This window comes from Danio aesculapii, chromosome 18 (genome assembly GCF_903798145.1).
Source record: "Danio aesculapii chromosome 18, fDanAes4.1, whole genome shotgun sequence".
In the NCBI taxonomy this organism is placed as follows: domain Eukaryota; kingdom Metazoa; phylum Chordata; class Actinopteri; order Cypriniformes; family Danionidae; genus Danio; species Danio aesculapii.
This window is the reverse complement of record NC_079452.1, coordinates 12,182,704-12,199,048: the sequence shown is the minus strand read 5'-3', so window position 1 is coordinate 12,199,048 and position 16,345 is coordinate 12,182,704. Positions and strand designations below refer to the sequence as shown.

At 37.9% G+C, this 16,345-nt stretch overlaps 1 protein-coding gene across 1 annotated transcript in view; it reads right to left on the bottom strand.

The window, feature by feature from the left end:
* veph1 (ventricular zone expressed PH domain-containing 1) overlaps positions 1–660 on the bottom strand; it is a 153,454-nt gene extending 152,794 nt beyond the window's left edge. The window contains exon 1 of the mRNA XM_056478100.1: positions 523–660. Within this exon, the coding sequence (XP_056334075.1) occupies positions 523–660 (138 nt within the window). The remainder of the gene's footprint in view (positions 1–522) is intronic.
* Positions 661–16,345: the final 15,685 nt, after the last annotated feature.

Sequence of the window (16,345 nt, the reverse complement as noted above, 5' to 3'; positions counted from 1 at the left end):
GCCTTCTTCCTGTGATGTGACAGTGCTAACCACTGAGCCACCGTGCCGCATTTGATAAATATATGTAATCAACTGTAAGTTCTGTAAGCAATGTGTGAGATATCAGGTTTCCTCCATTCAGTTACCGTGGATGAAATTTGGTCTTGGATGAGCTGCCCAGAGGCTTTGCAAATATGGCTGCCAAGTGAAAAGACCTTTCTTGAAAGGGACTTAATAGAGAGACCTCAATGTGGGGACAGAAAATTGCCATAAGCGCAGCTGCATTATATGTCAACAAGCTTATGCGCTCTGACATTATAGCAACATCTGCTGTATTTATCTGTTTCTAAACTGATTCATGATTACAATAAATGATTTTCCATTACAGTAATGTGAATTTTCAAGGGATTGCGCTTTTTCAAAATAATGTACTTATGGTGCTACATTATTATGGCAATAATGTAATAATGTAACACACACACACACACACACAAACATTAAATGGTGTTTTTGTTGGCTATTTGACGTTTGTTGTATACTTACTGGAGAGCAGGATATGACTTTGATTTCCTCCAGGGCTTGGGACAGGCAGTCTTCGATCTCACTGTCATCCAGAGAGAAGAGGTCTCCTGCACGGGACAAGTCCCTCTGCCCCAGCACTAGACGGAACAGCTGGTGCATTCTCGGACAGGCTCAAACTCGAGCAGGCTGAACCTGCTGTCCTGTGTTTCCACGATGACTTGACATGCTCCTGAATGTGACATCAGTCTCACACCTACAATCCAAGACAGAAGAGATGAAAGCACAAGAAGAACAATGCAACCCAGGCTCATTCTGATTACGTACCCCTTTATACATTTCTGGAAAGCGGCAAATACATCATTTTTTTTTGCAGTTTTTGCTTTCGTAAATCCACCAGAGGTCGCTATGTACACTTTTTGAGATCTCAAATTTCTCTCAGGAGTTCCATTTGCACATGCTCTTCTTGCGTAAATCCACTAGAGGCTGCTGTCAACTGACTAACTAAATGACTGACTGACTGATCGATTGACCCACCGTTCTCCTTCCCTAAACCCAACCAATAGTGTTTTCAAAAGCATCGATTGACCCGCCCACCCCCTTCCCTAAAGCCAACCGACTGTGTTTTGAAAAGCAATGCAGAAAAATAAAAGCCCTCCTCGGACTTTTACCACAATTTCAGATTTTACCACATTCTCACCCTGTTATTTACTGGTTTGTTTTATTTTTTGGCTTCTGTTTTTGGCCTCTGGTGGATTTACGTGAGAACAGCAGGTGCGAAAAGCCACTCGCGAGGGAAATTTGAGATCTGAGAAAGCGTGCACAGCGGCCCCTGGTAGATTCACAAAAACAAAACCTGCAAAAAATGTAGCTCCTGGGACGTATTTGGCGCTCTCCAAAAATGTATATAGGGGTACGTATTCATTGAGCCTGGGTTGATTAGATAAAAATCCCAGCAGCTATCCAAATTCTTTTATCATTCTTTAAGGCCACCTCCAAATAGTATCCTTTAGTTTTCCACATGAAATAGAAACAACATACAGGTTTGGATCGACAAGGGAAAATTAAAGATATGGTGCATGCACAAAAATGATCCTGTATAGAGTTCCATTCTGTCAGGCTTCCTGTTAGTGACCTTTTTTTTTCTTTCAGAAGACAATTCTGTCAGTGTTGCCCTCGGAATTCACACAGTGTGAAGCTAAACTTCTGTTAATCTGTGATATGTTAAACTTGTACCTGCAGGACTCCATCATTCATTAAAGAGTGCAAAATGTCACACTTTTCATCACAAACTCTTAAATATGCAAACATGGATCACTATGAGAGAGGATGTTTCTGTCATGATGAACGGCTACAGAATCTACTTCTCTTATGTTGCATCACATTGACCAGTCATTGGATTATTATGCTTGTTTTAGGCAACCATGCAACTTTCCCTAACTGCTCACTTCGGTATGAAACAGTAGGTTGAAGTAAAATCAGCTGTCAGAATCCTGATAAAATCTGGCAATGAAGAAAAGGTCTGGCATTGAGAATAAAACTTTATAAAGAAAAAAGTTCCCCGTCTTGGGGCTTTCTCTTGTTTGTTGTTTTATCAGTCAGTGATCCAAACAAATCATAAGTCCTGCCAATCAGAAGGCTCTTTGGGGCAGGCAGTCAATGGTGAGTTGCTTTGGAGGCGACAGCACAGCTGCACTTTACACCCCGTCCTTGCATTCTGGATATGAGCATCGCTAGGATACCAGAGCAGGAACGCTCAGGGAGCCTTTGGAGGTCTGAGCAAAAGATTTATCCATAAATACAATGCCAGTGACTTTATCTGGCCAGGCGTTCAAAGCTGAAAATGCACATCAATGCAATGCAATCAAGCGCCTCTCCCTCCTCAAAAAATGATTTTGAATTTGGAAATTGATTTTTTAGGCTAAGCTTAATAATTTTAACAGATTTCAATTATTAATGTATATTCTGAGCAGATTCAGTGTATAAAATAAGTTTTTAACCATTTATCTCAGAAAACATGAAGGTGGCGTTGAAATTTTCACCAGATGTTAGTAACAAAGTAATTCATACATTTACAAAAGCTAAAGTTATGCCTAAGAAAAGGAAATGGCACAGGGAAAACTATTGAACACACAAAGGGAGGCGTAAAAAAATCATGGAAAGTCCAGACAGCAGCTGAAATATCAGTATTTAGAAAGTAACCCTGCTCCTCGTCAGTATAATGAATAGAGCTGCAACTAACGATTATTTTATTAATCGATTAATCTCTTGATTATCTTTTCGACTAATCGATGAATCAGTCATTCATTCATTTTCTTTTCAGCTTAGTCCCTTTATTAATCCGGGGTCGCCACAGCGGAATGAACCGCCAACTTATGCAGCATACGTTTTACGCAACGGATGCCCTTCCAGCTGCAACCCATCTCTGGGAAACATCCACACACACTCATTCACTATGGACAATTTAGCCTACCCAATTCACCTGTACCGCATTTCTTTGAACTGTGGAAAACCGGAGCACCGGGAGAAAACCCACGCGAACGCAGGGAGAACATGCAAACTCCACACAGAAACACCAACTGGCCCAGCCGAGGCTCGAACCAGCGACCTTCTTGCTGTTAGGCGACAGCACTACCTACTGTGCCCCTGCGTCACCATCGATGAATCAGATTTTTAAAAAAAAACAAGAAAAGCTTTAATTTCCAACCCTTTATTTAAAAAAGCTCATCCCTGAGTTGTCATCATAATAATAAAATTTAAAAAACAACCAAGTAGTTTTGTCCTGTTTTCAACCCAAATATCTATAAAAAAAATCTTAAATCAAGATACATACTAGACACTTGAAATATAAGATGAGAAATGATGTTTTGTTTCCTGAAAAAACACCTCAAAATTAAGTGATTGTTTGCTTAAAACACGCTAAATTATTTGCCAATGGGGTAAGAAAATAATTTTATTGAGATATAAGCTCACACAGAAGTTTTAAGCATCACTTCATTTTCTCATGCCATTTTTCTTGTCTAGTCTTGATTTAGGATTTTTTAGATATTTGGACCGCAAATAAGACTAAATAGCTAAGTGAGAAAAGCTTTTTTTGCAGTGCAGCTACACATGACAACAGATGGAAAAATGAATGATCCAAAAAAGGCGAGTGAATAAAAACGTGTCTTTAGTCTTGCAATGCAAAGTGCAAAGTAACTATACCACTGCTGCTTTACTTTTGTTATTAACCTTTTCAATGGTCAGTTTAAAAGATTGTATATGGAGCTGTAAGTGAGTTTTTTAGGCGACCATTATTTTAGAATGTTTCCGTGGTGACGCGTCATGTTTGTTACGTGACACACCGCACCCACAAGTAAGCTGTTTGACAGATGTAATCCTTTTATTTAGTTTTTTCCATTTTAATTCAACATATTCACACGCTTGCTCATCATGTCATAAACTACCTGATAATCCAATTCACATAAACGTGTGAGTGTATTGTGTTTTTAAAGGCGGTATAAATTATCTTTATTGTGATCTATAACGTGACATGGTCATCACCATGTTTATTTGCGGCCATGTGTTTGCCTCATTCACTAAAGCAGAACACGGAGAATTCAGCACGTAAATTCATCAGTTACTCCCAAAATAATTGCAAGTAAATGGCTGGTGAACATAGAGAATAGATTTAACGAATAATACACATCGGCAAATTATCTTTGAATGGATTTTTAGATTTCCATAGACTGTCTTGCGTGTTTTACAAACTCTAAATGTATTGTTTTACTAGTACTTGTGTGTATTTACATGTCTAAAACATAAAATAAGCATTGGGTGGTTAAAACACTGTATAATTGTGATAATATGATACGTCTTTCTCTGGCTCAGCACCAGACAATGCTCCAAAGCTCAATTTCAATTGTTCAAGTTCTGCTATGAGTTAACAAGCTGACGCTAACTTGTCATGCTTGTCAAGCTGAATAAAGACCAAACACCAGCACCAGGGACTTTACGGTCCTCACTTCAAAACGGAACAGAAGTAGGATTCTGTAGTGATTTACCCTGCTGTTGAATTACCTTCCTCCTCATCCCTGTCTTTGAGGTGCTGAACTCTGCATCAGTGCACGAGAGACCGTGTTCACTCCGCTCCACGCTGAACTAAAGTGTTTTTTTAAATAATCAAATGTCCCTGTGTCGCGTAACACAACGAATCGATTATGAAATTTATTGCCAACTGTTTTAGTAATTGATTTTTATCGATTTAATTGTTTCGTTGTTGCAGCCCTATAAATTAATATTAGCTGATTCTGTTCAAACACCTACATTTCTAGGATAATGAAGATGAAACCAGGGTGGACATTTAAGCAAGACAATGATCACATTTCACCCAAGGAAAATCTAAACTGCTTTTAGAAAAGAAATTAAAGCTGCTAGAATGGCCCAGCCAATCACCTGAGTTGATAACCACATGAATAGAAAAAAAAATAACTAAAGATCAGAGTTGATGGACAAGAACCTGCAGAACCGTCAAGATTTGAACCCTGTGTTGAAGTCTGTAAAAAAATTTAATTAATTAATTAATTTTAAAAAATGAATAAAATAAATAAATGAATAAATAAATAAAAAAAAAAAAGTAAAAAAAAAAGTAAAAAAAAAAAAAAAAATCACACCTAAGCAATGCATGAGACCAAACAAAAAAAATGTATACAAAGTATTAAAAACCTTTCAGAAGTTCATTCCATTATTACACCTAACAAAAAATGTTTGAATTGTTGTTTTTACAAAAATCAGGGTCAATTTCATGTCAAAACCTGTTTTAGAAATATATTCACCAGGTAAAACCATGATGTGTTTAATAATTATTTTATCTGCTGTATATCTGCAATTGAGCCAGTAAACAAGACAAATATTGACATTGCTCAATTAGATTTCACATTTAATATATGCCTAAAGTCTATTCACATTAAGTATGGTAACAATAAAGTTTTGTATAGCTGTTCTACACTCACCGGCCACTTAATTATTTACACATTACTAGTACCGAGTTTGACCCCCTTTTGCCTTCAGAACTGCCTTAATCCTTTGTGGCATAGATTTAACAAGGTACTGAAAATATTCCTCAGAGATTTTGGTCCACATTGACATGATAACATCACGCAGTTGCTGCAGATTTGTCAGCTGCACATCCATGATTCCAATCTCCCGTTCCACCACATCACAAAGGTGCTCTATTGGATTGACATATGGTGACTGTGGAGGCCATTTGAGTACAGTGAACTCATTGTCATGTTCAAGAAACCAGCCTGAGATGATTCACGCTTCATGATATGGTGTGTTACCCTGCTGGAAGTAGCCATCAGAAGATGGGTACACAGTGGCCATAAATAGAGGTGTGAACCTATACTGGTCTCACGGTTCGGTTCGGTTACGATTATCATGCCATTGATTCGGTTCAATTCGATATCTCGGTGCATTGACGATGCTTTCCATACACAGTGTTGTATTTTGGGGGGTGGCTATAACAAGCTGTCTGTATAAACACACACACACGCACACACACACACATGGACACACAGCACCACATTGTCTCTCATTCACACACATACACAAACATACAGTTGCAGCAGAAATTGAGACTCATCAGGCAACATTTTTCCAATCTTCTATTGTCCAATTTTGATGAGCCTGTGTGAATTGCAGCCTCAGTTTCCTGTTCTTAGCTGACAGGAGTGGCACCCAGTGAGGTCTTCTGCTGCTGAAGCCCATCCGCCTCAAGGTTCAATGTGTTGTGCATTCAGAGATGCTCTTCTGCATATCTTGGTTGTAATGAGTAGTTATTTGAGTTACTGTTGCCTTTCTATCACCTCGAACCAGTCTGGCCATTCTCCTCTGACCTCCGGCATCAACAAGGCATTTGCGCACACACAACTGCCGCTCACTGGATATTGTCGCTTTTTAGGACCCTTCTCTGTAAACCCTAGAGATGGTTGTGCATGAAAATCCCAGTATATCAGCAGTTTCAGAAATATTCAGACCAGCTTGTCTGGCACCAACAACCATGCCACGTTTAAAGTCACTTAAATCTCCTTTCTTCCCCATTCTGATGCTCGGTTTGAACTGCAGCAGATCATCTTGACCATGTGTACATGCCTAAATGCATTGAGTTGCTGCCATGTGATTGGCTGATTAGAAATTTGCGTTAACGAGCAGTTGGACAGGTGTACCTAATGAAGTGGCTGGTGAGTGTAATTCCATTACAATAATGAAGTTTAGATAAACTACAATGATAACAGCAAGCAACAATATCACAGGTATCACGCTCAGAAAACTATTTCAACCAATATACAACCAATGAACCATTCACTGTGGATGCTAATATAATCTATTTAGGTATCACTGTTAACAGGCCTTTGTCTTAATCTTTGACTTGGCTTCATAAATCTGTAATGAATTAATTTATGCTAGTTTGTTTTTGAAAACAAAGCACAGCAGCAAAAATGCACAATCACTTGATGACACCCTAATTTGTAACCAGATAGTTCTGAATGTATTAGACATAAAGCAGGTCACTGGGTCTGGTCTCTTAAACAATCACCCAGTTACAATTAATCTCCAGGTTACGGCTCAGCAATCCCAGGAATGCAGTCTTTTAAAAACACGCTCACATACACACGGTTCAGTGCACACAAGCATGCACTACCATGATCCAATGCCAACGCATGCAAAACACCAGAAGGAAGCAAAGCACAAGCAGCACATGGCTGTTCAGAATGGTGCGTAATAATCTTCAAAAGTTGACTTCTGCACTTGTTCTAGCACGTTTTCCAAACTTCCAAATATACTTCTACAAAAGTTTGTTTGCTAAATTATCCCAGTTGTGAGATAATAATTAAAAATTTAATTAATAAAAATTTTTTTTTAAATAAAAACAATTAATTAAACGAATAAATTAGACTAACGAAGGAGGAAATTACATCTATTTAATGCAATTTAGATAATTAAATTACATGTATTTAATTGTATTTTATTTGAAACACATTGAGGATGCACTGTTTAGGTCAGGTTTTTGTTGATGAGCTGCTAAAGGGTCATTTGTTTACATTAACATTCTCTCTTATAGAGCTGGGCGATACAGGGGAAAAAATTATCATGATATTATGTTTCCTATCATTAGGTATCGATAATTATTGAAGATTTATTTACAATCCATTTAGGAATATTAGGGTTTTTATATTATTTAACCACTTTATTTTAATTTACCAACATTACTAAGGCAAATAGTTTTAATAGTCAAAAACTAAAAATACACAAAAAAATCTCTATAATAATATAATAAAATAAACATAAGTGTTAAAGAGACTCAAACTTAATAAATAAAATGTTACAAAGTGTGTGCAATGATAAAGTGTAAACACTGAACAATCAAATCAAACTTTAAGGTTGATCAACATCTGTCTATAATAATCCCACAGTAAACCTCAAACTCTATTAACAAAACAAATTATGATAATCAAATCTGAGCTTTTAAGTAAAGGAACCAGCCATCATTATTCAACTACATACTGCAACATTACAAATTCTGAAGATGAATAACTACATTACCCCTATGCTAAAAACATTTTCAGATGGGGTGCTAGTGGCTGGGATGCACAAGAAAAGAAACCAAAAAGTCACTCTGGCGACATCTTTTCATCCTTTTTTATTTACAATCTCTTCACTGCTGCTTGTCATGGAACTCATTTTCATGTGTGTTGTTATTCTGACCTGAGGTGGCATTCTGAATGTTTTGAATTAGGCGCACCTGAAAAATGCGCGTCACGTGCACCTCGATTGGAAATAACCCTAAGCTTATTGACATTCCTTCCAAGGCATGTGCTCAGCAGCCACATTTTAATAAAGCTATAGCGCTTCATACAGAAACTTCACACCAAAGTGTTTTTTTTTTAATCGTTACTGAAAATGGTGTTCAGTTAATACATATCGATGCTGTTTTATCGGCCCTGCCTTTTTCTCTTACATTCTCTAAGTGTGAATGTCAACGGCACCACATGTTAAAAGACTTTCAGTTTGCCGCATATTGATGCAATCACTTCTTTCCATAGGTTTGATCTAATTCACATAAATGGTAATTACTGTCTGAGTCTTCTTTAATTATTCAGTAGCCTTACCTTTGCATTAAAGGTGCAATATGTAAGTTTGACACCCAGTGGTTAAATTAGGTATTGCATCCCTGGATTAAAACACACGCAAGTGCAGGTTGCCAGATTGACGACTAAGAGTAGGAGCGAGCCCGACTATCGAGCCTAAAGGCTGATTTCAATTGTGTTCTATATAAAAGCAACGGCACGCGATAGAAAGAATATTCTCCATATTAAAAAAGAGTTTTTGTCCTAACCAATACTTCGAGTTGATATTTTAGAAACGGCTTCTATTTCTTGCAGCTGAACAACAGAAAACTGTGATCGACTCAGGTTCACCTCATGCGCTTTATTCAGGGTTAAATGCTAACAATGTGAGCTTGAATGCCATTTTACGTGACATTTATTGCCATACTACTGAAAGCAGCAGCAGATCTTGAAAATTAAATAAACCGTTTGAAACTGAATTTTAAGGGGCAGCACGGTGGCGCAGTGGGTAGCACAATCGCCTCACAGCAAGAAGGTTGCTGGTTCAAGCCTCGGCTGGGTCAGCTGACGTTTCTGTGTGGAGTTTGCATGTTCACCCCGAGTTGGTGTGGGTTTCCTCCGGGTGCTCCGGTTTCCCCCACAAGTCCAAAGACAGGTGAATTGGGAAGGCTACATTTTCAATAGTGTATGTCTGTGAATGGATGTGCATGGGTGTTTCCCAGAGATTGGTTGCAGCTGAAAGGGCATCTGCTGCATAAAAGATGTGCCGGATAAGTTGGCGGTTCATTCCGATGTGGCAACCCCAGATTAATAAAGGGACAAAGCCAAAAAGAAAATGAGTTATTGAAACTGAATTTTAAAACTGACAATAAATATCAGTGATTCAGCAGCTACATTTATTAATGTTAAAGAGGTTTAATATGTATTAATTAGATTATAAACCTTACCATTTTGTTGAAGTGCAGTGAGTGCACTATTCTGTGCTTCTGAATTCGTGTTTTGTCTGGTGTAAACATTGCTTATCACTGCAAATCTCATCACGTAGCGTGTTGTTGGGACACAGGGTTACAATGTAACCTGCTCAATGTTTCCATTCGTAATTTTTATATTATTTGCTAATTAAGAACCACCTCATGTGGAACTCTGAATCTGCGTCTCATTTCAGGGCTGATACTGTCCACTGGAGGTCACATTTCAGTCACGGGCACATGCTTTGAGAGCCTTTTTGACTAAAGGAATGAAATACGCGGTTTTCCAACAAGGCAACCCAGGCAATTTGATTGGCTAAACTGGCATTTGGCGGGTTAAAAGAATAAAAACAGCCCTTCTGACACGTAATGCACATTTTCAAAGCAAAATAAAGAAGGTTCAAATAAACAAGAATGCTCACTTAGCATGTTTCTTAAATATCTGCAAATATATTATGGTATTTTTATGCTTTAGAAGAGTCAAAAATGTACATGCTGCACCTTTAAAATATATTAGAGCCTCCAGAGCTAAATTCAATAAAGAAATGAGATTTGGTGAAACAGAAAATTCACATCTCAAATGACAGCTGCTGAGTGATTCCATCATGACAATAAGGGCCACAATTTGACAGTGCCACCTTGTCAAATCTATACCATAAAGAATTAATACATCAAACCAAGCAACTCTCTCACAAGACAGCCACCACCCAGCATTGTCCTGTGGGAAAAAAAACCTTTAGCCTGCGGAATGTAAAAGGCAGCGCATGTCATGTTAATGACTATAAACTGCTTATAAAATTAAGTCTGGCCTTTTTAAAGATCACCAACTAAACATAGCCAGGCTTTTCTTTAAAGGAGAGAGACTGACATTGAGTCTTTTGTATTCTCACCCCTCCTCTTCTTCCCTAATGGCCACCTGTTGAACACAGCTCACTTATGGAGATGTCCAAGCCACCAACAGCAGATACAACAGCATTCCTATGATCATCCCTTAATACCTGTTCACCTGGTCTCTCTCCACACATATACACAGGGTCTGTTCACAACACTCGGTTTGTGTACGCTGTCCCAGACAGGGTGGGAGTGGGTTTCCCTCCAGGCTCGTGGTCAAAGAGAGGCTTTGTGTGGCAGGGATGAGGGTGGGAGCAAAGTGCCCATTCATACATTCCTTCGCCTTCACAATCAAAACAATGCAGCCCGCCAGCCAAACGTCCTTGAAATGAAACCCCTCAAGGTCAGATATTTGGAGCAGAACTGCAGGAGATGAGGATATCCAACCTGTCTTCTAGTTGATCTAGACATGCTTGGTAAAAACAGGGTAAATATTAAAGTAAAATGAAAGATGTAGGATGTGATTAATAATGTCTGCTATGGCTGCACAATACATCATGCTTCTTGTAACGGCGGACCGAACATATATCAATGTTGCAGTTCTACAAAATATATGTTCCGTTAATAAAAGAAGTACATCTTACATACAACGTTTTGATGCATTTTTCCCCCTTTATTAACAAATATCATGATATTTTTTTGTGGAGGGTTTTCTTGTGATATATCGCTTATGTTGTGATCTATCATTATTGGTATCAAAATATCATGATATCATAATATCGTAGCATATTGTATTACTGAATATCTGACTACTTATTTCAGTTTTATCTTTGTTCTATCTTACTTATTTACGCTTGCAATTTGTTTGATTCTTCTACAAGATTATTCCACTCAAAGTTAATGATTTAATCCCAAATAGAGCTATTCAAGTCATCATTAAAATTGTACTCATATTGTACTATATATTGCAGCAAAAAAAAATATTGCAATGTCAGATTTTTCCAATATCATGCAATTTAAAAAAAAAAAAAAACATTGGGGGCTCTATTTTGATGATCTAAGCGCAAAGTCTAAAGCGCATGGCGCAAAAGCATTAAGAGTGTTTCTGAATCCACTTTTTACATTTTAAGGACAGAAAAATAAGATTTGCACCCTGGCACATGGTCTAACAGAGTTGTGCTTATTCTCTTAATGAGTTATGGCTGTGTTTTGAGCATAACGTGCATTAAACCAGTCTCATCTTACATTCCCTTTAAGAGTCAGTTGTGTCACACCATAGTGCATCTGCCATTTACATGCGGACTTTGTAAATGGAAAAACTGAACACTTCACTACCAAGAAGTCAGTTAAACAAACAATCTGCAGCACGAGGAAAAAAAAATTGCCTCCTCCATTCAGCCTCTTTACTTTCTCTTTACTTTACTATTACTCGTTACTTTACTCCTTTACTTTTGTGATGTAAAGAAACTCTCTTCACTGAAGACATCCATCAGCCTACATATTTAATTTTGTTAATAAAGCGCAAAGATTTGTTTCAAAATTATTTCTAAAATTCAGTTCTAATTTCCAGCAAATAAATAAATGAACAATAATAACGAAGTGTGTTATATCCAAACACACGTCCTGTTCTTATGCCCCATATGGTGATGCATACGTCTCCAAAACGTGACAGGTGGACAAATGTAAACGTGTTTTTATTAAAGCAAATATAAATATGCATAAAATAAATTATACTGCTCATAATAATAACATTATACAAATACAAATTGTCATAATATGAATAATGTTCTGAGATATCAACTTTAAATTTGAAATATAATTTGTTCAAATATTTAGCATGGATTTTCTATAAATTTTAGCATATTTCATGCAAATGAAATAGTGCGTACACATGTTAAGTGAATGACAGCCAATGCCCCAAAATAGGCCTTTCTTATTTCTCTGCAAAATTAACTGATTTTGTGAGTGGTTACACATTCCTGTTGCAAAGTGGGTCATGCATGCTGGAAAGAGAGCAATGTTTTCCTTCACATTATCTCATTATGCAGATGCTGCAGAAAAGCATCAGGAAGACATGAAATGAACTACACAGGAACTCCACGAAAAAAAGATATGCTAAATATGCTCAAAAAAGGAACCAGCATGAATCGCTGGCGGAGATGTTGCATTATTTATGGCCTGCAGTAGTGCAGCTGCTGTGCAGGAGCGGATGACAGGAACAATGCTGGAAGCTGTCAGCAACTCCTATACATGAAGTACAGACACTCAAATACATTCCATGCCACTGCCTTTCTCTCATTCATTCACACACGTACAGTAGCACTGATAAGTAGACAACTTTAAGTTTCAATTTCTTTTAACCAAATTCTAGACTGACTCCTGTATAACACACAAACGTCACATAAAGGCAAAATAAAGTCAAATATTTCCCAAATGATGTTTAACAGAGCAAGAAATTTTTCACAGTATTTCCAACAAATTTTTTTCTTCTAGAGAAAGTCTTATTTGTTTTATTTCGGCTAGAATAAAACCAGTTTACATTTTTTTTTTAAACATTTTAAAGGTTAATATTTTTTTCCATAGTCTATAAAACAATCCTTATACAATGACTTGCCTAATTACCCTAACTTGCCTACCTACTTAACCTTTTTAAACCTTTAAATTACACTAGTATCTTAAAAATATCTAGTAAAATAATATGTGCTGTCATCATGGCAAAGAAATCAGTTATTAGAAATTTATTAAAGCTATTATGTTTAAAAATGTCTTTCCTTTAAACATAAATTGGGGGGAAAAAATATTCAGGGAAAACTAATAATTCAGGAGGGCTAATAATTATTCAGACTTTAACCGTATACTTTGATCTCATATCACACTGTGGACTCAACCTCTTCTTTCAGGCATTTTTAAACCCAAACCAGTCCAGTCCAAACACTGTTCTACCACATTTTACCTGTCAAAAAAGGTCAAACATGGATCTGAGCATGGATCTGATCACCAAAGCCATCGGTTAGAATGTGCTAAAAATTATATTCTATTCAAACTGTTCAACCTATTCAACCTGTTTCAATCACTGTTTACTCTCAAGGAGTTTGTTTAGTGCTACACTTCACAATAAAGCATTAAATAAATTGGAGTAGTATGAATTAGGGTTGTCAAAAGTATCGAGTTCGGTACCAATCGGTACTGAAATTTTAAAAATGCCCGTTTTCCCACTAACATTTGAGCACTGTTGAGTAAAAATGACTGTGAATGGATATGACGGTCATCAGTTCACAAAGATCAGTTGATGCATTTACGCAATGGTCCTCAACCACCGGGCCGCAGACCAGTACCAATCCGTGGATCAATTGGTACCGGGCCGCACAAGAAACCATTAATTATTTCTGTTTTATTTATTATCCGAGTCTGAACAATCTTTTATTTTGAAAAATCTTTTATTTTGAAAAATGGCTGTATTCTCTCGGTCTGATCTCGGTCACTTGAGCGTCCAAATTTAAGCCTCAAGCAGCAAAATAAGTAGGAAACAGACATCTTTGGGAAGTTTCTTTGCTATGGGGAAAAGGCCCAGTGAAGGACCTCATTGCCAAGAAATAGATCCGCAAGCCATTTGTCAACAGGTGAATCCACCATGTCTGTGCAAGATCATATAAATTACAGGGGCCTTTTAGGGGCTGTTCACATATCGCGTCTTTTCTAGAATTCACGCAAGTTTGTTGTTTGCAATGGAGGTGTGCGGCTTGCGCACACAAGTGCCTTCCAGACACACCCAGTTGAATGAAATGCGGGAGTGCACCGCGAGTCACGTGACAAGAACTGACCGATCAGCTTGTATGGAATATACACATTTCAGTAGACTAACTCAGACAAACACAGAACACCCAAACACTGCAGTGTTTTATACTTTTCTCCATAAATAAAGCTTGTACCTAAGTGACAGCAACGTTTTGTCAGCTTGTCATCCTCTGAGAAAACGGTTGATGATCACCTAGCAACCTTCAACCTGCGAAACACTTCTACACCCCCCCACCCCCTGGTTAACAGTAATGAATGAATTGAATGTACAGTTTGTAATTTTCACCACTAGAGGGTGTGTACTACAACAATAAAGTCATATTTTGATGATGCTGTGTCTGAATGTGAAATCGTGAGATGTTGTCTTCCTTACATCCTACAGGACTCCTGCAGAAATTATGTTCATGGATAAACTAAAGTATTAATAACTTTTTATCACAGTAATATGAAGCTGTCAAATCAAAATGAGACCACTGAAGCAATTACTGATAGGAGTTGAGTGCAACGCAGCACAAGAGCAGCAGAGCTTTTATTATGCAACAATCCACCGCTTTAGGATCTTATAGTCTGATCATGTTGGTAAGAAGCATCTGCGTTTTCTAATACTTTTAGGTTCAATTATAATAAGTCTAATAAAATGTACAACGTATTAAAGCATCTTTGAAGTTTCTGTTTACTATAAAATCGTGGGTGTATGACATCATTAGTACGGTGACACAGAAGGACACAGGCTGCGCTTTAGTTCACTTTTAGACACACACTCGTGAACTTCCCTTCCCTTGTTCCCTCAGATGAATGCCCAACACCATTTTAAAGGGGTGGTCCAGAATGTAATTTTAAGGCTTGGTTGTGTTAATAAGATGCAAAGCAATGTGTGCTCATGTTTCACATGAAGCAAATCACGTTATTTTTTCATAAATCTCACTTTGATTATATACAGCTACTCTGCGACTGATATATTTCCTAGTTCCTCTAAAAGGCCCGCCCTCAAGTGACTCTGCTTGGTCATGTGTCATAATGTGCTGTGATTCGCAAATCGGCTCCACGTCACGCCCCTAAAGGCACGCGCGTTTTGTGTAAACAGTCAGTCAACCTCCTGCCCGCTCTCTAAAATAACATCTGACAAGTGTCTGTAATGAGTGAAAATGGGGTGCGGCTCCTTTAAGAGAGTGTGTGTGTGCCATTGTGTGTGTGTTTATGTGTGTGCGTGTTTATACTATGAACTATCTGTAGACACGTGTAACACGAGAAGCGCATGTGCGCGGGACTGATGTTTATTTTTATTTTTCTGTGATGCTCAGATTAAGCTATTTTCTGTAATTTACAGTGACGCTGCTGACAGAAGAATAAAGCACAAGATGTGGGATGCGACCTGTGTGAGCTTTAGATTATTTTTCTGCTGCTACACGAGTTAGGTGAGCTCTCCTGTATTTTTTTTAACTCAACGAGTTTCACGACGTCTTTTACATATATTCGGAATATGCCAGTGTAAGTAACATGAATCGTTCACATATCTTTTGCGAGTTCATTATCTGAGATGTAAAACGCATGGAAAAGCTGCCTATAGAGAAACGCTGCAGTCGCACACACATAGAGAGACACGCACGCGCTGGTGAAATGTGTATGTATGTATGTATGTGTGTGTGTGTGTGTGTGTGTGTGTGTGTGTGTGTGTGTGTGTGTGTGTGTGTGTTTGTGTGTGTGTATTTACAGCAGTTTGACTGATAAATATAAATTTGTAGCTAAATCGTTAGCAGTGGAGAACAGCATTTCCAGTTGTTTACATCTTAGCTACAACATACCATTAAGGCTAGACAATGTACATGTCTTGATCAATTTTAACAAATAAAAACACTTACAGGTCGTGGCTCAGAGTTCACAGCGTCTGCTTTTTAGAGCTGCTCCTTCTTTGAGGAGATTGTAACCAAATCCAGCACTGAACTAAGAGAGATTCTGGAGCTGTGTCATGTCACGCTTACTATGTATTTTATAATTCTCTGGAACATAATCAATATTGAACTGTAAGCACTTCTGTCTCTATGTAGTGTCCTTTGCAGATACAGAAGAAGCTCTGTGGAAATAGCAGGATGGCATTTTCCCTCTGCTGTAACGTTACAGCACCTCTGGCCACGGCCCTTAGCTGCG